The sequence below is a fragment of the Ptychodera flava genome, chromosome 8, assembly GCF_041260155.1.
Source record: "Ptychodera flava strain L36383 chromosome 8, AS_Pfla_20210202, whole genome shotgun sequence".
Classification (NCBI taxonomy): Eukaryota; Metazoa; Hemichordata; class Enteropneusta; family Ptychoderidae; genus Ptychodera; species Ptychodera flava.
The window spans coordinates 17,965,807-17,987,559 of record NC_091935.1 but is presented as its reverse complement, the minus strand read 5'-3'; the positions used below and the strand labels follow the sequence as shown (position 1 = coordinate 17,987,559).

Sequence of the window (21,753 nt, the reverse complement as noted above, 5' to 3'; positions counted from 1 at the left end):
ATCGACCTGGGATTTGTAAAGCAGCTGGGCCGAGATAAACCGTATCGGTACATCGCCTCCAAACATACACAGCCTACTGTATACGATGACATACTGACCAATAACTGACACAAATACGGCAGTCTTCATTCCCTGGTTCTCGCATTAGTGGCAGTTGACATTGACTGTTTGTGTTGTCTTAATCTATTGTGTTCCCCTGTGAGAGCTGTGCACAGCTCAGTTAACCAGTTTGTTTAGAATAAAGCTGATTAAAAAAGTTGTAACCATGCCATAAACTATTCATCATTCATAATAGTGTCTGCCAAGTTTGCAATAATCATTTGCAAAGGAGATAAATTTCAAGGGTTTTCGTAGAAACTGATTTTTGAAGCCTACGCACGCGTTTGTAGAGGAAGTTTACCCATACCAAGCACAATCATTGAATTCTTAATCTGAGCTATGTTGGTGTCGGTATGGAAAATGTACAAATGCAATCAAGGTGACTTTAATTACCAGCTGGGGGCGTTGTTGCCACCAGAGAAACACTCAAGGAACATGGCGAAACGAGAAAAAAATCGGAGTACGATGTTTCCACTTTCTGAAGATGTGCATCAGCTTCTGCTGATTTTCATAAATTATACTTCATGAATCCCAAAGGTTGGTAACGGAAATTTCCTGTTGACCACATATATTTTGCAAGGTCACCTTGCCAGGCACTTTGACAGGGGCGGGGGTATTTATTTACTTTGTTGGGTGGAGGAGGGCGTGGATAACGATGACTGTGCCTAAAGCTAGTTTTTAATGATATCTCTTTAGAAATCCCGACTCCTATGTTCTACGAGCAGCCGGACCATTTTTGGTCCAAAAAAAAAAAAAAAAAAAAAAAAGAAAAAAGATTTGTTCCACACGAAATCACGAAATGGCCGTAGTGGAAAGTCGATGTACATCCCAACGTCAATCGATAATAACCATATAAACTCTTTTTGGTATTTATATACATACCAAATACGAGCTAAAAATCAGATGTAGAGATGGCGACTTTTCCACCTTTGCTTGTTCTAGGTTGTAAGCTTGTCCAGTCGCCTCAGCCAGCAATGGCAGCTCAGCCGCACTTACATAGCAAGGCCCCACTCCTCGTTCCCTCAACTTAACTATACAGTAACGATGGGAACAGCGTCAGCACAGGGAACTTGGTAATCTGGTTGTTGTTGTTGTTGTTGTTGTTGTTGTTGTTGTTGTTGTCGTCGTCGTCGTTGTTGTTGTTGTTTTTGTTGTTATGTTTATGTTTATGTTGTCATTTGCTAATCAAATCGAAAAACACTAATTTGTTGCAGCCGTTGTTCCATTCACGTTGATGTTATTGCAAATACATGCAAAGAAAAGCCATCAATACTCAAAGCAATTGCGTCGATTCCGTGGCAGCAATTTTGAAGGAGCGGAGCTAGGACACGGATCGCCCGTATTACACTTGCTACCTTGCAGCGAGGAATGTAACGGTGGGCTCCGTACATAGTACCCCGCTCAGTCCTTTCCAGGTACATATCGACCGTATCGCCATGGAATCCCTATGGTTATTACGGTGATTGAAACAGCAGTTACAACAGCTTGGTATTCTTAAACGGTATCAAGCAAATGACAACAACACGAACAACAACGACGAAAACAACAACGACCACCACCACCACCACCACCACCACCACCACCACCACAACAACAACAACAACAACAACAACAACAACAACAACAACGACCAGATTACTATGTTCCCTCTGGCGTCAGCTCAATTTCTGCTCCGACAAACCGAGGGATGTAAGGTCCACCCTCTCTGGGTAAACGCGATGGACTGTGCACAATATGTCACATATATATTCTAGCCAGGACTAGAATCCAATTGTCAACAATAACATGGGGTTCTACATACAAACATAAACACTTGTACTTTGTTTTGGCTCGTTGAACAGTCATCAGGCAACAAAACACGGTGATTAAAGAAGAAAAGCCGCGTTTTACGGAAAGAACAAAACTACATGAAATGATGCAGCAGACAGATTTTTTCAGAATCTGGTCTTTTCGCTTCAACGAAAGTAGACTGTCCCATGCAGATATGTTAATATTGGTATAGACACTTATTATTTTTAAAGAAAGGTACAACACTACCGCGTGCATAGACGACGTGGCTTGTTTTAACTGGACCAACTCAACTATTTTCCAGAGAGGTCCATATATAGTATCAGGGCTTAGAACATGCTCTTAAGTACCTACTTTTCAGTTCGAAACAGAGACCGCATACCGGAGTAGAGATGTTCCGATCTAAAATACCATTGATTGGTCGTTGAAAAGTGCGGAGGCGAAAGGTATAGCATTGTTTTCATCGATTGAAGTGGGTAAACAATATTTTAATTACAAACCATTATGACCGATGGCCTTTTCAGCCGGGGCTCGACTCACATGGTGTTTTTAACTTGACAGCATTTTCAATCGATTGATCTTCCTCGGTTACAAAGTTTTTAAATGTTTTTACAAAAAAAGGAAACATGGATATCTCACGATTTTCACACTGTGTGAACACCACCATGGATGTTTTTGTGATGTTAATTTATTAATCGTATGCAGGACCGGAGAGGTGACCTAGATATGGGGTCATTAACCTTTCCTTTGCCTCTTAAAATAATAAATCACTGGACATGACACGCTGGGAAAACTTTACTTTGGATTAGGCTCTGCCCAGGGTCCTCTATTTCACTGGACAATGTAACGGCTAAAATTGGCTCACTTCCCATAGTAACGACCTACTCAAACGGACTGGATAACTTCCAAAACAAGATTGCAAATTATCACCTGACATGAGTGCCCACCTTATAGCTGTCAATCAAAAAGAAAATCAGGTTTCTTTGTGAGATGTTTTTTCCACGAGCTATATATGTATATCACACTCCAAATTCAAGATGGCAAAATTCTTGTTAATTTAAGCATCCACTGATTTCTAAGGCTTGCAGTTTCAAACACGTACCACGCCAGTTTTCAGTTTTATTAAACGTAAATAATCAGAAATATCCTGAGTAATGGTTATATTCAAGAAGCACATTTATTTTCGCGGGATAGTCATTTCCTGTGTCTTCCTGTCCTGGATATCGGGAAAATTTAACATTTTTCGATGGGTTGATTACCAAGGAGGGAGTCATGAACTATAAAAGTTGGTGAGCAGTATGGTCATTCGAGCAACGGTGACGGAAAAACTTTGTCAGTTGATTTAAGGTTTGCAGTTTTAGAGCTGAAACACTGACGTCCTGACCGTAGATGGGAAAGCAACTTGAAATTTCAGCAATGAATTTTTTTTTAACATTCTTCCAGCAGTTTCATCCTTGTTAATGCCATACACCTTTGTCTGTGTGTGTGTCTTTTGATTCAAATAAGAGTTGATAATGAACCTAAAACCAATTTCATTTCCTTACAAAACGGTCAAGTACAAACTGAAATAAACACTCTTCTCTTTTAATACTGTTTTTCAGTCCCTAGAAAGTTTTCATGGAGCAAAATGACAAAATGCCGGCATTTAAAAATCACTTTTCATAGCAGAAAAGGACATTCATATGATAACCTGCAAAAACTACCTTACTCAAAAAATATTTCATTTACATATTGGCCACGTGATATTTTCTAGATCTCTCTCTGATTCCTATTGATTGAAATAGGTTGAGGTGGGAATTTCCACTCTGGTCATTAATGGCTGAAAATATGATTGTATGTTAATAGTGACCTTTAGTCCTGTGTCAGAGGTCAAAGGTCAGAGGGCTTCTCCTACCTCATGGCCTGTGACAGAATTGGCACTTTAACCGATAAAAATAACGATCGATATGCGAGTGCAATGACACTTTAAGCAGTACGTGCCTCGAAATTTGAACGCATCAGACTTTTGCTCAAACTTTCCCATGGAAAAATTCCCAAATTCTCTCCGACAGGTCAAGAATACAAATCAAGGATCACTGTGCAAATTTTGGTACCAGAGAAAAAAATACCCAACATTTACCGATATTTGAAATTCAAAATGGCTGCCATCCTTTGTTAACTCTATGGGGAGAAATTAAATTTTCTATTTTCATAAAAATAAGAGGGCGGAAACTTACTAAAAGAACTTCATGATGAGCTCCCCAAAGGTGAACAAAACCTGGCAAATCTGACCTTTCCCTTTGACAAAGTCCATTTATTTTGGTATATTGTTTGAAATCCCTTATGATTTAGTGCTTGACACAATGTATTAATTTATCAAAGATCAACATTGGACATGTTTATGGAGTTTTTCATTTATGGAATTAATCGTTAACAGAAAATTGAATGACAGCACAGTACTGTGCCAACCACACGATGCCTAGTAACAGGTACAATGGTGTTTATTTATTTATTTGATGTGGTTTGCCAAGTTCTCTGATTAGTTATGAGACAAAGTCCAAGATTTCAGAAAGACTAAACGTACTTACTACTGCGGGTGCAAGAATTGTTCGAGACGGGTAGTTATGGCTTTAATGACTAGCAAAATGGCCTGCTACACAGCGAGATTGGAAGTAATTAGCAGTAAATGCAGCTCCTAAAATAACACGAACACTAGAGTTTTGGCCTCGGCAGATGTTACTATCCATGTCTTTCTGTTCCAATGGGTAAACATCACCAATAGGCCTAAATTAGCAATTCAAACACCAAAAGTTCACTACTCACTTCCAAATGCTCAAAAACTAAATTGTTCGTGAACAATTCTTGCACCCCTTTGTGGGCCCTGGGGCAATCTTGACACTAGAGGATGCCCAGATACGGGTGTTTTGACAGACCATTGGTTTTGGTTTATAATGCGGGATGTGAATGTGATAGAGCAATGTGCAGTACGCATTTCTGTTTCCATCTTTGGTGTCTACAGACTGGCAGGGGATTGGGAAGAGAGGGAGAGGGGAGGGGTGAAATGGTTATAAACCTTGGTAGCTGCTCATGAATATTGAATAGAGAAGAAATGGATTTGATGAAACGGTGCATGATCTTGGTGACCGAGATTAATCTATTACCATACTGTGATGCGTTTATCGAAAACAACTTCAATGCACCAATCAGCTTAGCACTTGATGACCGATAGAGGGCGTGGCAGCCAGGGCAAATGAGTAAGGCCAAAGTAATTAAATTCTTTGTTTTGCGTCCCCACCCGCGTAGATTTTTAAGGTTTTCATGAAAAACACACACTATGTATTTGAATAGGAAATGTTAGGACATGACCGATTAGCTTTTCTGAATTAAAATTTTGTTACAATTTTTTATTTGCTGCAATCAAATTACATTGTGTTAATTCTTGTGTGTGTTTTTCAGCTGCTTAGACACGTGCCTTTTCCCATTTAGAGTGGACGCAAAAAAAAGAATTTAATTACTTTGGCCTAACCCAATTATGCTGACGACCTTTAAGAAGTCGACAAGGTCGTATGATGTACACATATCAGCTAGTGTAGCTTTTATTCATATCTCACAACAGATAGGATCTGAATTAATTATTATTTTATATGGCACATGGTTGATCAGCATAGCTGGGGAAAACCAAACGATAGAACTGAAGAGGGAGGAAGACCAGAATAAATATAGAAATGAAGAAATATTAGAAAACGGGGTGGGGGTGGGAGGGGTTTGTAGATACACATTGATATGGCAAGAAATTAGTCTTTATCAAGAGAGTAAATCAAATTAAATAGCTAATGGTTCAGTTTGCCATCTACATCATTCATACACAATGAATTTGCATTTTTCACAGCCTTCTCTGCTACCTGTAAATTTCTTCACAGTACATCAATGGCATAGAGCAATGCATTGTTTGTGGCTATTGACAAAGGTTGAGACGACCCAAACTAGCCAAAATTAGCCAAACCAGCATAAACCACCAAAAACGACCCATATCATCAAGTAAACGACCTAAAACAAACATTCTAGGTATTCAGGGATACAATAAAACCCCACCTTCTGGAGAAACCGTCGACAGAATTGCGGGCAGCCATGTTGTTGGTACTATCAATTACCAAGTTGTGGGGCTCATTTCGATGACACAACTGAAAACGAAAATAACTTCAGCATCGTAACTGGGCTCACTGAAGGAGGGCGCTTTTTCAAAGCAGTTCTATCTTGCCATTTAATGCCATGTCTGCTGTGGGTAATATGTGTAATTGAAAAATGGATCCACTTTGAGTACATCCAGCCAAGTGAATGAAGAATTTTTTTTATTGTTTCATGTATTTTGAAGCACAAGTCTACTACATGTGTTATTCAGTCACCATGATAATTCAAAACCTCTATCAGGTGGATGCAGCTGTATTATTGATGATGACTTGTTTGTGAAAAAAATTAAAGCTTCAAACTTTTGAAATTAAAACCTTTATACAGTTGAAAGTCCTGCGTGATGTTGATAATGCCACGTGCTTAGAGTCCGAGTCTACATTCATTATCTGTCAGCCTGCCTATGTATGTATGTATGTATGTATGTATGTATGTATGTATGTATGTATGTATGTATGTGTGTGTATATGCATGCATGCATGTATATGTGTATGTATGTATGTATGTATGTATGTATGTATGTATGTATGTATGTATGTGTGTGTGTCGGATCTCAACATATAAATGTAGACATGCATGTTTCCTGTAATATGCCCTTGTATCAATATGGCCATGTGAGGGCGCTGTTTTTTTAAAGCGACCACCCACTTAATCTGTTATTTGCTAGATCTTCAACTTTCCATGGTAACCTGCATGCACGCATATATATGTTTGTGTGCATGCATGCATGCATGCACATATATGCAGGTATGTGTATGTACATGTATGGAACCAGGGCCACGGCACATGTTATCTTAATATTTGGTTTGTAGAATTTATTCAAATAAATTAATGTTGGTATCAAAAAAAATGTGAATGAGCTGTAAAAATGTAATAAACTAAAAACTTTGATCTCATTCCTTGGTAAGCCACTAAACACGACAACGGGGAAATTCCCTGTGCTACACTTTACGTTGTAAAAGCAGTAACAATCTTGCACAGCGCCCTCTATTGAAGAAACAAACCGAACCCCTTAACTCGTTGATGGCATGTATAGGAATTTGCAATGATCGAAAATGCCGGCTGGTTTTCGCCGTTTTTGGGGCGGTTTCTCCAGAAATCTGAGACATATTTCATCCCTGTGCTTATTTTAGGTCGTTTACTTGATGATATGGGTCGTTTATGGTGGTTTGGCTAATTTTGGCTAGTTTGGGTCGTCTCAACCTTTGTCAATAGCCATTGTTTGTTGTGCTCACAGCTCTCTCTTTCAAATGACTGTCCAAAGCGTAACCATGTTTCCTACCAGCCTCAGCAAAACAACCTGAATTCATCACTATTCATGCATGTCAATGTCAGTTGTCCATCTCTATTAAACAAACACTGTCTTTATACAATTCACATCATCATGTCTAAACATAATAACTCAACACTCAGCTACTCACGTCTGTATGAATCATTGAACATTAAATGGACTTGCAAGTCTTTTGAATTCAAGCTTACATGTAAGTGCCAGACAGCAAACTTTACATTCCGGCAAAACCCCAACAGTGGTATGGTAAGTAAATCAATGTTAAATCACAATTTAGAAACCTGCAGGACATCGCTGCTGCATAGAAAGGAACGTGTTTGGATCTGGTACATGGTGTAGAATCCATTTTACTGAGAATAGCCAGCAAATGAGAAATTTTGAAAATTAAGACTGAATGTATGCCCCTTCTGGGCAATCTTTCACCGCATTGATATCAATGGTTAATCCTGATAGCAGTTGGCTAATTATCCCGTCAATAAAATTGTGACAAGAACAAACAACTGAACAGAAGAAAAAAAACAGAAGTGATAACTAAATTGGAGTGACTGTGTTGATGGAAAACACTTAACATTTATTTAAGATAAAAACGCTGCCATCAAATACAATTAGTTGACCTGAACTGACCTCTCAAGATTGCAAAGGTCAAAGGTCACTGGACTGATATTTACATTTGGATGTTTTCAAACTAAACACTGCCATGCAATACAATTAGCTGACCTGAACTGACCACTCAAGATTGCAAAGGTCAAAGGTCAGAGATCTGCAGATATCTACATTTGGAAATTTTCAAAGTGACATTAAAATAACAGTGACATAGTATTGTACAAGGTAACTCAACAAAGAGTGAATATGCCTGAAATCATTGTACTTTGACCTGTTTACCCCAATTCCCTGTAAACAGATCCACACTCATCATTGATAACAATGGGTTTGGGTCAAACCATGGTGGTGAAAAGGTTAAATGTAACCAGTTTGAATTATAGGGTAATTCTAATTATTATGAAAAAATTGGTGAGACAGATGCATGAATTCGGATGATTCATCTATTGTTAATCTTTACAAAATTCTACATAAAGTTATGCTTACATTAATACAGAAATTCTCCACCCTTGAAAATTTTATTTCACCTATGTGTTAAAATCCTTTATGGACAGTACGTAGCAACTTTTGATGGCTGCTTGGGTAAGTTTTGAGACATGTTCACTGCTTCACTACAACTCATTGCTGTGTGGTGAATACGGTCCTGACTCTTGCTAAATGCAACACAGATTACACTGGAAAACTCAGTTGGCTGACATTGGGGAACTTATAAACTTATTGGGAAATCGATAATTAGGTCTGTTGATTGTTTCAATTGCATGGTAGACCTGATATTGTTTATTATTCTCAAAAGCTTATTATAACCAACATTAAAAATTTTTTGGACAAGTAACCTATTAGAGTGTTGGCCATAAAGCACAGGAGGTTTTTTGTGCTGAGTGTCCCGGTCCCGAATCGATGGGCAGCATTGGAAGTTTTGTGCTGTGCTTTCTTATTGCAAATCAAGGTGATGTATTGCAGATTTGCATGCATTACTTTCAGGTCCTAAATCAAGTAGAAGAATCAATTTTCATCTCTGAAAAGAAAAACTTCCAACTTTCAGGCGAGCTTTCAGCAAAAACGTAGAGAGCCTCCATGCAAATGGCAATATCGGTAGACCCACTTAATACCTTTACACTGAGTTGAACACTGCATTGTGCTCAAATGCTATACGTATGCGTCACACTGAGGAATTTTAAGCTGAAGATTAACTCATGGTAATATTGCAGTTCTAGTTGTTGCTGATGTGCAATGAAGTAAACTAGGTTCAAAACATTCACAAAAACTCATATAACCATTGACATTTTGTCAGAGCAAGATTCTGCAAATGTTTAATGACTGGGTGCATCAAGACGTTTTGGTTGATACAATGAACCGAAACACTAATTACTAAAGATGTTGGGTTCTACATTGTCCATTTGATGAGCGGCTGGCAAAGATCTCACACATAATTATAACGTGACAAAATTTACAGAATCGAAACCTTTCAGCCTGAAAAGTTCAGAAACAAGACAAGAAAACTTGACAATTTCTTTCATGCATATACTTTAACAGCTGTTGTTTGGGGTGGATACATTCTCTGTTGAACCAAAACACCCAAGATTATATATTATACGATTTGAATTACACATCAGGTAGTAGGAATAAGGTTGCTGTGAAAAGACAGATTTACAATGAAATTCAGTTCCCTGCATTGTTTTTAAGTTCACCAATAAGACCTAAAAAGTGGCTTGTACAGTGAGGAGCCCTCAGTTAAATTGTGACATTATGTTCATTGCAAAAGCAAAACAAATTTTTTACAAATTTTTACAAATTTTAATATTTCTCAGATCAAATTGAGAAGAAATACTCCATGTTTAGAGGCTCTACGACGATGGAATCTTGCATGAGCAGGACGATTCAATATGGTCGCATTGTAACCTACCAGATGTCATCTGAAACCAGTCCTGCACAGCCATTCCAGCATTGCAACATCATACTATTCTTTCAACTCCACAACTGAAAGATTGACGGATGATAAAACAATGAGTGTCAGTGGAATAAAACAGCCTGCTATATTGCTCACTATTGCAAGACAAATAGCCATCTCGCAGTCACATGCTGTACACATGGACAGCATCACTCTTTTCATGAACAGTACCAGCTGACTGGCAGGAAGGGGAAAATATGTATTCATTAATGAGGAGGAAGGTGGGTATAAAAAATGACGGGATCTTGGAAATGATGGAAAAACTGTGTGAAGTGTGTTTGATATACATATTTACCAGTAGTATGGTATAGCTAAGGGTTACAGTTGTTGGTAACAGGTGATAGGTCTAGTTTTTGTAGTTGCATACCAAACTTGGGCTGGGAAATCTGTCACTTGAGGGCGCTCCTCACTGTTGGAGTGCCTCAAGCAACAGATCTGCCTGTCCAATTAAAACCAAACAAAAACAAGTCATGGACAATTGCTTGAGTAAAAGATACACTTAAGCTTGAAATGGTCAATGTTGTTTTTGTGAGTCAAAGTTGTATTTATTTTATGAGAAATTCTGTTATTACAATCACAGGCATGGTGGGAGGAGAATCACTCAATGCTTCAAGACAAAGCATCTGAATATTTCTATATGGTATCAGTGGCATAACTTGATGGATATATACAACATAAGCACATTTCAGCCTGTGGAATGAAGAATTCTCTTCTAATATGGAATTACAGAAACCAAATTTCATAACAGATGGCACTCTGTCCTTAAATGACCTTCACATACACAGATAAAGGTCATTCAGCTCCAAGTCAAGGAATACACAGAGAAAACTGACATACAAAGACACAGTTCCTTTGATACAATCACCATTATAACAAAATAAAAAAGTTCACAGTTTTTTCTAATTGCTAAAAGAGAAATAGACTTAAAATGCTCCCACACTGCACGCAACACAAAAGAAAATGTTATATTCTACGGTGTTTATATTTATTATTAAATGTGCAGAAAATTTTCCAAGTCACAGTCTTTTCGATTTCATTGATACCACACATAGAAATATCAGACACTGGTCTGTGTTATTGAATCAAATTCATAACAGACTACTTACTGCCTGGAATGTTGACTTTGTTAGAGCGCAGAACATCAGCTTGTACTGCATCCATGGACAGGTATAGGGCTTCTGGATCAGACTGTGACAGAGACAAAAAACAAAGTGATCAAAAAAGGAAAGCACTGTGCAATGAGTGTTCAATTCAGTGCAAATAACATCATATTCACCTGGTTTTTACAGTAAATTTACATGTTTATTCCCTGCTAGTGTCCCCAAATTTCCTCTGATATTGCTAAACAAAGACTTTGTTACTTGAGTAATGATAAGTGTTTCCGTTTACTACCTATATTCTCAGTGCTAATCTGAAGGAGAGGGCTCAGCCAAATTAGAGTTTGTTTTGACAGACTGCACACGTTATTTGCAGTAAAGTGGAGCAAAAATCTATGACATGGTTGCCATGGTACGCATGTACTTTTCTGTTCTACTGATATCCTATTTGTTGAATCTTCAGAATTTTCAATTGATAGTAATTCTTTGAGTACTATGTACACACAAGATTTAGATCCATCATTACTCAAACAGAAACAATCAGTTACAGTTTTTCACATTGAAAAGTGACTGATGGTAGCATGCGCCTTGCAAATGAAAGGCTTGAACTTTTGCTCAAATTTTCCTCGATGAGACTTTCAACCATACTCTTACCAAATCGAGCATAAATATCAAGGACCACTCTGTAAATTTTGCAACTAGAAATACAAACTGCCAAAGATTTAAAGATATTTGAAATTCAAAATGGCCGCCATCATCCCTGTATTAACCCTATGGGGAAAAGTTAAATTTTTGATTTTTCGAAAAACTGAGATGGCAAATATATTTTTTTACTCAAAGAGATTTAAAATGAGCCCACTCAAGTGGTAAGTCAGAAACATATTTGAAAAATTTGGGCATCAAAAAGCTGTCCTAAAGGCGCATACTACCTTAAAAGTACAGTGTCTACAAGTATTGTTATTGTTAACGCAATCAGTGAAAAGAAAGAGTATTTTGAATTATCCTGCACACTACAACAGTTTATTTTAATATTATATTTACTGGATTTGATTTGTGATTATATTTCAGAGAAAGTTTCGTTGTTGTTTGGACAAGTTTCACAACATTTACGATTCCACTTACAATAAATGCTTGATACAATGCTTCACCCATAGCATCTTTGACATGTTCATCCACTACAGGATAAGATGAGGTCAAGAACTGAAACAAAAAGGTCAAAGTTCACTTAGCTGGAAATTAGGAGGCCATTATTAACACTGGTAGGCTTGCAATCTGAAATAAACACAATTTCCCCATCTCTAATGTTTTTCATTTTTTTGTATTCTGTAATCACATTCTGTTCTAAATACTATATAACAAAACAATTTTTTCACAATAAAGTTCTTACATTTTGAATATAAAGACTCATTTCATTTCATTTTAGCTTATCATGATAATAATCTGTTCTTTGAATGTCAATCTGTTCACCCGTGCCATTCAAGAATGGGAATAGATAATACAAAACAAAATAAATTGTCGTTTTTTTTCTCCATATACTCAAGTCTCAAATAAGATATTAAATTTCATAAAGTAGTATCACGTTTTTGGTTTAAATCAATTTTTATCATTAGTACGGAAAGTGAGATTTTCTACTCTAAATATGTACATCCTTCATTCTTTGAGTAAACTACTGCCACTATACTCTAAACTCTAGATCCTCTGCTTTTTGAAAGTACAAATAGTATGAGGAGATTTTAATGTCATATTTGATGAGAAACACTGCTTTGAAAAAATGTGTGTTGGTTAAGTGCAACGCCACCTCAACTCAAACGAGTTGCATTCTCTGTAATAGTACAAACTGAACAAAGAGTCTCACAGAAAACAGTATGAACATAATGATTTCAGGTCAGTGGAACAAAGTAGCAAAGTAGCATTCCTGGATGAGCGACACACAATGTTCTGTATAAAACCAACCTCTAGAGTTATGCTGGCTTGTCTCTGGCTGTCAGCATGGTCTTCATTGCCCATGGCAACCATTAAATTATGCACAACCCGCAACTGAATCAGCTTCTCACCAATGTCTTCAAACTCCCTGACTAGAATACTGGAATAGCACATAAGAAAAAATGTCACAATCAGATTCAGGAATGAATGCAAACTTTTACAATGAAAGATAGTACAGTGACTTATTCTAGTTCAAATTTTTTGGTCTACTGTCTACATTATGGTGGAATGGTGACATATCTGGTGTTCAGTGTGGTGTAATGGTGAAATACCAAGTATTTGGCTGGTTTAACCCATGATGTATGCAACTTGTGTTGATTCACCTTACACTGAGCATTTCAATAAGCTTCAAGCATGTACAGCAAAATGATATAATTGACACATCAAGTAAAACTACAGAAACAAGGCTATAGTAACCATGTACAGAAAAGATGTTGGAAATAAGTTATGTTCTCTTTGAAGAGACTTCAAGTTCAAGACTATTCAATATTGCCAGTGAGTAACATATGAACTTTAAAGGACGGACTAAACAATTGAACAAAGGATGATTTATTTCTAACTTTCAGGGGCACTCTCTCCTGAATACTTTGAGTTATTTTTCTAAGCATCCTTCTTGTCTGCTGTTGTTTGCTAGAATGTTACCGGATTAAACTAAGAAGTGGGTCACTGGTGAAAAAACTCACCCTATGACCTTGGCAGCTGCAGCTTGTTGTACAAACACTGGCAGAGGTTGCTTCATTTCAGGTGCATCAGGATCTGAAAATGAAGAACATCAACGGTGAGGGCGCTGTGCGAATATCTGACATTGTCCATGCACAGTTCAATTTCCTACATGACTGAAATATCATAAGTGTCAAGGAGCTAGCCAGTGAAAGGTTCAACAACTGTTCCACATGCACTTCTTAGTTGGACAAATTAATCCTGATCAAGATGCCATGTCTGCCATGTATCATTTTGTGAGAAGAAGTTCTTTTTGAAATTTTAAAAGAGAAGGCAAACTTTGACTCCATGAAAATATGGGTGTGAAATAGATGATTAAATTTCACCTGAAGTTCCACAAGTACACTGTGTTAAGAATTCTTACAGGAGCATATTTGTTGAAAGCATTTTATTTCTCTACTAAAACACAAAGTACAATGTAATTCTTTTACACATCAATGTTTGTCAAAAAAATGTCAATGAAGACAAATATCACAGCTCTCTGACTCAACATTCATTTTAAACTTGGAGACGATTGGCAGTTCATGTTATCATAATAGACGTAAATTATGGGAGAACAGTAATGTGCAAAAAAAGCACCTGAACTATAGGACAAACAGACTTTGGCACTAATTGGCATGAACTTATTAACACCAACTTTTTTCTGCAAACAGTTGGAAGTTTACGTTATAAAAGACAAAGACTCAAAAGTTTGCACTCACCATCAAGGATCTCTGGTCTCCTCATCATATCTTCCTTGGCTGGTATCAAGACTTGAACCAATCCCCTCAACAGCTGTTCTTGAACTTCATACTTCATTAAATCTTTGATGAGTTCAATGGCTGGCACACAAACAACATGAAGAATAGATTTAAATGCAATGCTAATTACTGATAAACTACGTCATTGCTTTGAGAGCTGTTAATACTGGCTATTTTCACTCTTGTCTGTTTTAAGCAATCGTGTTAGAACCTTACCCTTTGATTGTTGAAAACAGACTGTGTAATTTTTTATGCAACATTTCTTTCTTTGCTTGAGATAAATCCTGTATTAATCCCCCATAATTGTCAAAGCTCACTGTCAGTTGAAAATTTTTCAATTTGGTTTGAGCATTGGGATTTTGACCAAAATAAAGCTACCTAACAAAACAAAACTTTTGTTTTCACTTTGATCAAAATTCTTAAAAATACCTTGTCAACATTAAAGTATTGAAGTTCATAGAAGTAAATTTTACAGAGAAGATTTGAAACATCACTAATTGAATCGCAAGCTTCATACTTGATAAGACTTCAGAAGTTGTTAAAATTAACTGAATAATTTTCTCAGTTATGGACTATGAGGGCGCTTTTGCCACCATAACAAAACTTACCTTCATACTGTACTTCTAAATGGAGTGTTCTCAGTAGGTTGATCAGTGGCTCTACAATGTTGGGATTTGCTTGTCCAACAATGGGCTGATGGAGAAATCAAAGGTTTGTTTCTGTCAGAAAAATGTATGTGCATGGATAAAATAATACAATATAATATTATATGGATAAAAGTGACCTTTTGCTTAATATTCAATATACCAGTAATCAGATTATCAGAATGTATGATTTTCTCAAGCATTTTCTGATAACAATTTTGAGACTGAACTATGGGCTCATTCTGTATGAGCTTAACAGCATTAAAGACATAGAGACAAATAATGGTGACTTGTTGTTAATTTATTGTACCGTGTAAAGTCATGAGTGACCGTGAGGTCTAGCGTCCTATTGATCGGCCACTTTCATGACCCCTGTGTGACCCTTACATCCTGGCATTTTTATTTGGTATGCGTTTGCCATTTGGAGTTCAAATTATGAAACGGTCAACCATACCATAGAATTTATTCACTCAAAGTCATTTTGAAACAAATATTTGTGATTTTCTCTTTTACAAATGGGAGAAAAGTTTATGTTATATGATGCTATGCTATCAAAAATGCCAGGACGTAAGGCCACTCAGGGGTCATGGAAGTGGCCTATTATTCCTAACTTAAGGCGCACCCTGCTAACCTTGGTCCACGTAGTACTGGTAGTATGCCTCTAGCTCTGTACTGTACAGCTACTAGCTCTGACTTATTTCCCGTCTGTTTCAAGAATATTGACTGAATTCATGTCTGTATATCAACGTTATACAACAACAACATAGACACTGCAATAAGTTGTAGCATTTTTTCTTTGCCTGAATGATAATTTCCTCAGTCAAAACTTAAAATTCTACACGCTGAACGTAGATTATGAGAGATGTGGGATTGTTCTGCTCCCGACGTACCAGTTGTGATTTATGACATTACACATTTACCTGTACAATTCTGAGTGTCTGTGCAGCCATTTGCTGTGCTTTGGGTGACGTTGAGGGCAGTAGAGCAATCAAACCCTTGTATACTTGTACTTCATACTTTGGATTACCCTGTGCTAACATCTGAAGGAGATTTCTTGCACAGTCCTGTGTTTCTTCCGACTTTGACCTTGCTAGGCACTCTGCTACTGCTCTGATACCTGAGTTATAAGGAATTTAAAAACTGACCTTCTTACATGTACCTATCATCAACAGATGCACAAAGACCTCAGGCAACAAAACTTTGCAAGTCACAGATAACATTCTGACATATTTATAAAACCATTCCTGTTCAATTATATTGAGTAGTTTCACTTATCTTTGATAACTTCCACTTACATGCAATCTTCAATTCATCTTGTTTGTGTAGATGTTCATGACATGACAATTTTATTTAGCTTTAAGGTAGTATGCACCTCGAAAGTGAAAGACTTAAGCTTTTGCTCAAACTCTCCTCAAGGAATCTTTCAACCATTCTCTTTCAAACTAAAGAATAAAAATTGGCGCTCACTGTGCAAAGTTTGATACGAGAGAAACAAATTGCCTATTAATTACCGATATTTTAAATTCAAAATGGCTGTCATCCTTGTGTGACTCCAGTGTTCTCCCAAGAGCTATTATAGAGTGGTGGCCGCCACTCTATAATTTTTGGTAAACAATAGAAACTCATTACCATAACAATTACATTTATTGTTATGCAAATTAGCCGCCACTCTATCAGAAAATCCTGGGGAGATCACTGGACTCATATGGGTGATCATAAAGTTTTTAATTTAAAAAAAACTAAGACAGAAAAAACTTTTCTTTCCCCAAGAGCTTTAAAATGAGCCCTCCACAAGTGGTAGATCATACAAGAATTGTAAAAGTTTGAGTCCAAATATCTCCCTGTCACCGAGGCACATTCTACCTTAATGGGATCACAGCCCCTTGAGCAACTATGATAAGATGAATCTGATTCAATCTCTAATATGGCACTAGGTTATTGAAAACTGCCCATGGCTGCAGAAGTTGGTCTATGATTGGTGAAAGTATATAACTACATTTTGATATTCAATGAGAACACTCTTCTTGTGACCAGAAATTGCTTGAATTTGTATGCAAGACTTGTACATTGGTAAAACCACAAATGCTTCTAGTCCCTCCAGATTGTCACATGAATGAAACAAAAAATTCTCCAGCATGGCAAAATTATCATAATGGTCCAAAATTCAGTTTTATCATTGTGTGTAAATCATACTGCCTAGTATGTTTAAGTTCCAGAAATGATGTCACTAACACAGCTGGGAAGCTTACCATAGCTTTCACAGATCAGTTCTTTGTACTTCCTGCCTGCAGTGGCTATGCTTTGAAGCAGTCTCAGTGCCTGGGCTTTGTCTTCCTCCTTGGCTTGTTTCAAACCCAAGATTTCCAACACTGTCAGCACTCCACCTACTTCTAAGAATTCTGCTAAAAATTTATGGCTGATAGTGAAGAGGAAAAAAGATAAAACTGGTGAAAAACTAGTTTTATTCCATTAGGTATTCGGAATGAACTTTGTGGAACTGCTTTAAAGAATAGTGGAAACTAGTGATAGAATGTCGAAAGTGGACATTAAGCTTTGGATGCTACAAGCCTGAGGAATTATGTATTATTCTGACCATGCCTGTAAAATAATAACAGAACATGCTTTCTTCTTCCTGTTTGATGATTCCAGACTGACAGACAATAACATCCCATCACTCTAAATACAAGCACTGACAGTTGTAGAATATTTAAGCAATAAAGCACACCCAGCGATAGTATACCACAAGATTTTGACCAATTAACGACATATAGGTTCACCAGCGATAGTGAGAGTATATATGAAGTAGACTGGTCAAAATTGAGTGGTATACTGTCACTGGGTGTGCTTTATTGCTATTATATCATAACAGTATATTGAGTATTTGGGACGAAACGTCAAAAAAGGATTTTTGCACTTGCCGAGAGTTCATGCATGTGCCAACCAAGGTATATCGCAAATATACTACTGTGACAGTTCTTTTCACATCTCAACCAATCAGATCACTGCATTTGTGCCATCAATATACTGGTATGATTTAATACCTAATAGTGAATTTGGAGGAGTGGGGGTTGGGGGTACCACTGCACCATAATTTAAGTCTTCTTTTCAAGTTTTATGTTTCACTTGTTAAATGCTCAAAAGATAACATAAAGAGTCATGGGGGTATTATAGTAAACATAGGGCCAAAGTCCCTGAAGCTACTATAGACATGGATACAAAATTAAGTATTTCCTGACTGTATGAAATTATCTCACTAAGGTCATCCTACGGACAAATAAACTAAATATTAAAGCTGTCTGACCAGCGGTTTTGAAAGAACAAGCAACTCAACAGTTGACAGAGCTCTGTTGAGTTATGTAGAGAATAACCTTTTGTGACACATGTATTGATGAAGAAGGTGGATATCTTTGATTAACATTGTGAGTTCTGTTTAATAAGTTGAGACTGTACATACTCAGAGAAAGCACACTGAAGAGACAAAGGTTTGAAACTTAAGAAGTTCAAGGTCATCAAAAGCATTATAAGGAATCATGTTACACTTTCATTGCACTGTTTACACAGATTGCATAATTGCTATAAATAGCACATGAGGAATCTTTATACAGCCCAGCTTTACCATAAAAACCCTATCACTTTGACCACTCTTTTAATTGACCACTCTATTTTTTTCCTCAAAAAGTAATTTTATTTTATCCTTACCAAGTCAACCATAAATGGAAATTAGAACTTTCTCTATCTCTATCTCTATCTCTATTGACTATTTTGAGCAATTTCTTTTAGATAACATACAGGGCACAATAAATGACGGTTCAGAATATGTCAAAGTTGGGATTCAGGAAAGTTGCCTTTACATGTTTTAATCCTCCAAGATGGTAAGCATTTCACTATGAACTGTCAAAAAAAGTTGAACTTTCTGATAATTCTACACTAAAATTATTTTGGCTTTGATGATTTCCTAATTAATTCAATTATTTAAAATCATATTAATTATTTTTTTCTGGGTGAATTGATAGGGTTTATACAGTACAAGAATTACATACAATGTAAGTCAAATTTTGACCAAAAATTACAAAAAAATTCCTTAAAAATACAGATTTACATATTTCATCACAATTTGAACAAGTCTAAGTTGGGTTACCCCTAGGGACCTGTATACCAAATAACAAAGCTGTCTGACCAGCGGTTATGAAGAAGAAGATTTTTTACCAAAAACACCTTTTTTGGCATTAATTTGCCTATTTTCAACAATATCAAAAAATTAAAAAAAAACAGTTTCTCAAAATCGTATTTTTCATCTACACAACAAATATCAAATCAGTAAGTACTGCGGTTCTCAAGATATTTGAGTGGACGGACGCCTCACAAACGGACATACATACATACATACATACAGACTGACGACGGACGCCGGACGGATACCCATCCCAATAGCTTCTATAGACTATAGTCTATAGTAGCTAAAAAATGAAGAGAGGGATAATTATGAAAAGTAAGGCCATTGTTGATCAATTGATATATTCGCCATAGAGAAAGCTTAAAATACATAAATGGATACATCAATACACAGCAGTTGATGCTTATGACAGAATTAACTTTGTCATTCAGGAACGTAATAAAGTTACCTGTTTGACGAGAACTAGATGAAAACGGATTTGGCCAGAATGTGCATTTCCATAGCGTATAGCTTCACAAGCCATTGACGACCTTATCAAGTTGCCAATGTTCAATGTTATGGTTCAAGGGCAAGGATTGGGCAAGTATTTTTGGTTGAAATTTGTGTCATAAAAAGCTACGGTATCATAAATCTTGCGAATTCATCTGCAATTTTTGTGACGCAATAATTTACCATCTGGTGATAGATCTCAACACCAAACTATTAAAGTCTGTGACAAAAAACAAAGATAGATGAAAGTAATCAGAAACACTTTTCCAATTTCATTAAGTTGTCATTCATTAGAAAAATTTTGACCGCAAACACCTAAGTGTTTGTACATTGGAAGGTACTATCCAATTTTTTAGAGGTTATGCGAATCGACTGTCACTTGATCCTTATGTACTCTAATGGGATTACCAATAATTTTTTTGCAGAGGATCTACACTTTGGAAGGGCCCTATACCTGTTCTGGAACCTTGTATGTAACTGGTCTACATTTCCTATAGAGTGTGTTCATTACTTACCCACTTGATGATGACAAAAAGATAGTCAGTGCTCTAAGCTGAAGGTTTAAACATGTGCCCACCATGTATCTGCAGTCAATATGTTAAGGTATGTTGGAACACACACAGAAACTATCACACAACATGTGGACTGTTCTACTCAGGTTTAACTCCATCGATTGCCCAAATGATTTGCACTACAAGAGACTGAGATGACGACATCTAATGCTTGAAGTATGTTAATCAGCTTGGTTTGAATGTGCAAATTGAAAGAAAATGAGTCTTCAGCCGTAGGGAATAATTCTCGGCCTAAAAATAGTGCACCAACAAGATGAAGGAGTTCCTTGGTTCACCACTCACATCCAGTATGTTTATATGTGTGGCCTGCACAGCTGTTCCACATACAATTCTAGCATACTCGTACAATCTTGCATTTCAGTATCATTAGACTAATAATTTATATCTGTCACACAGCACCTTGTGTTTCGATTTCCAGAGGTTGTGTCTTCTGTAGTATGTCTACTGTCCATGTCATTTCCAATCACCATGATTACACACTGTAAGACAACACAGGTGAGCTGTGCCATGAAGGTAGTCATTCACTCTTACCTCTGTTCAAATTTTAAAATTTTGTGTGCAGCACCAGCAACTTTGTGTTTCAAAATGTCAACTTCCTCGCAAGCTTTAGTTGTAACTTTGGCTCTTTGTAATTTTTGTCTTCTCTTTTTTTCTTGTTGTTATTGCAAAAACTAATCCATTACAATTTGCAAAACATTCTGTTTCCTCTGGGAATTACTGAGTATTTCTTGAATAAAAATATCAAAGAGAGCGCATCATTACTGCTAGTATTGTTGTTGTTGTTGCAAATGCCAGAAACAAGTTATGCTAATGACAGACTCCTTCAATTTTGAATAAACAAACGTAAAACAAACAAACAGACGAAAAACACTTACATCAAATGCTAAGCTTCCATACTTCTTGTTATAAGATAAGTACTAGTAAGTTAGGTAAAGGATACGTTAGCCTCAGCCAAGCCGTTAACCTAGCAAGAAACAGACTTGCAGCCTGCGCAAACTCCGCTTCGAGTTCCGGTCCCGTTGCACTGCTACACTGTGAAACAAAATTGGATAATATCTTGACTCTGGCACCCTTCGAGCCTTTGTCCCACTCTTGCAACATTGCCATAACTTTCGTGACAGCGGTTGTCTGTTTCGCACTCGACATTTTAAATGTTCCCGGGTACAAATTATCAGCGAAACCGCGACGGGTGTGAAACTTGGAAGCCGAATGTAAAAACTGCACTGTGATCGAGTTTCAAGATGCGTCAAGGACGTAAAACGCAATTCATTTTGAAAGCAACTTCAGCTTTTGAAATGAAAGGGAAGGTGTCTTCAAATATTGAGTAAAAAGCGTGTATATGAGCACATTTCTTCAACGTAAACAGCCAGTCGTCCTCGTTTGTTATAGTGTTGCTATCGAGTACAGTTAGCATGCGCGAGCTAATGGATTGTGGGTAGGGATGCCC

At 37.0% G+C, this 21,753-nt stretch overlaps 1 protein-coding gene across 1 annotated transcript; it reads right to left on the bottom strand.

The window, feature by feature from the left end:
* Positions 1-7,875: 7,875 nt before the first annotated feature.
* LOC139138704 (armadillo-like helical domain containing protein 1) lies at positions 7,876-21,711 on the bottom strand. Its single transcript, XM_070707207.1, has 11 exons — positions 21,247-21,711; positions 20,250-20,318; positions 17,321-17,487; positions 15,992-16,188; positions 15,036-15,120; positions 14,389-14,508; positions 13,651-13,723; positions 12,938-13,067; positions 12,107-12,184; positions 10,994-11,075; positions 7,876-9,916 (listed from the first exon to the last, which is right to left on the bottom strand). Exons 1-11 carry the CDS (start codon positions 21,450-21,452, stop codon positions 9,897-9,899), a joined length of 1,227 nt encoding a protein of 408 aa, XP_070563308.1. The 5' UTR covers positions 21,453-21,711; the 3' UTR covers positions 7,876-9,896.
* Positions 21,712-21,753: the final 42 nt, after the last annotated feature.

Bases quoted from the DNA above. Each gene is read 5' to 3' on its own strand.
- LOC139138704 (XM_070707207.1), bottom strand. From the start codon at position 21,452: ATGTCGAGTGCGAAACAGACAACCGCTGTCACGAAAGTTATGGCAATG. The intron at 14,509-15,035 runs GTAAGTTTTGTT...TTTGTGTGCCAG, and splicing joins TTTAGAAGTACAGTATGAAG to CCATTGAACTCATCAAAGAT. The intron at 13,068-13,650 runs GTGAGTTTTTTC...GTGCTATTCCAG, and splicing joins GCAGCTGCCAAGGTCATAGG to TATTCTAGTCAGGGAGTTTG.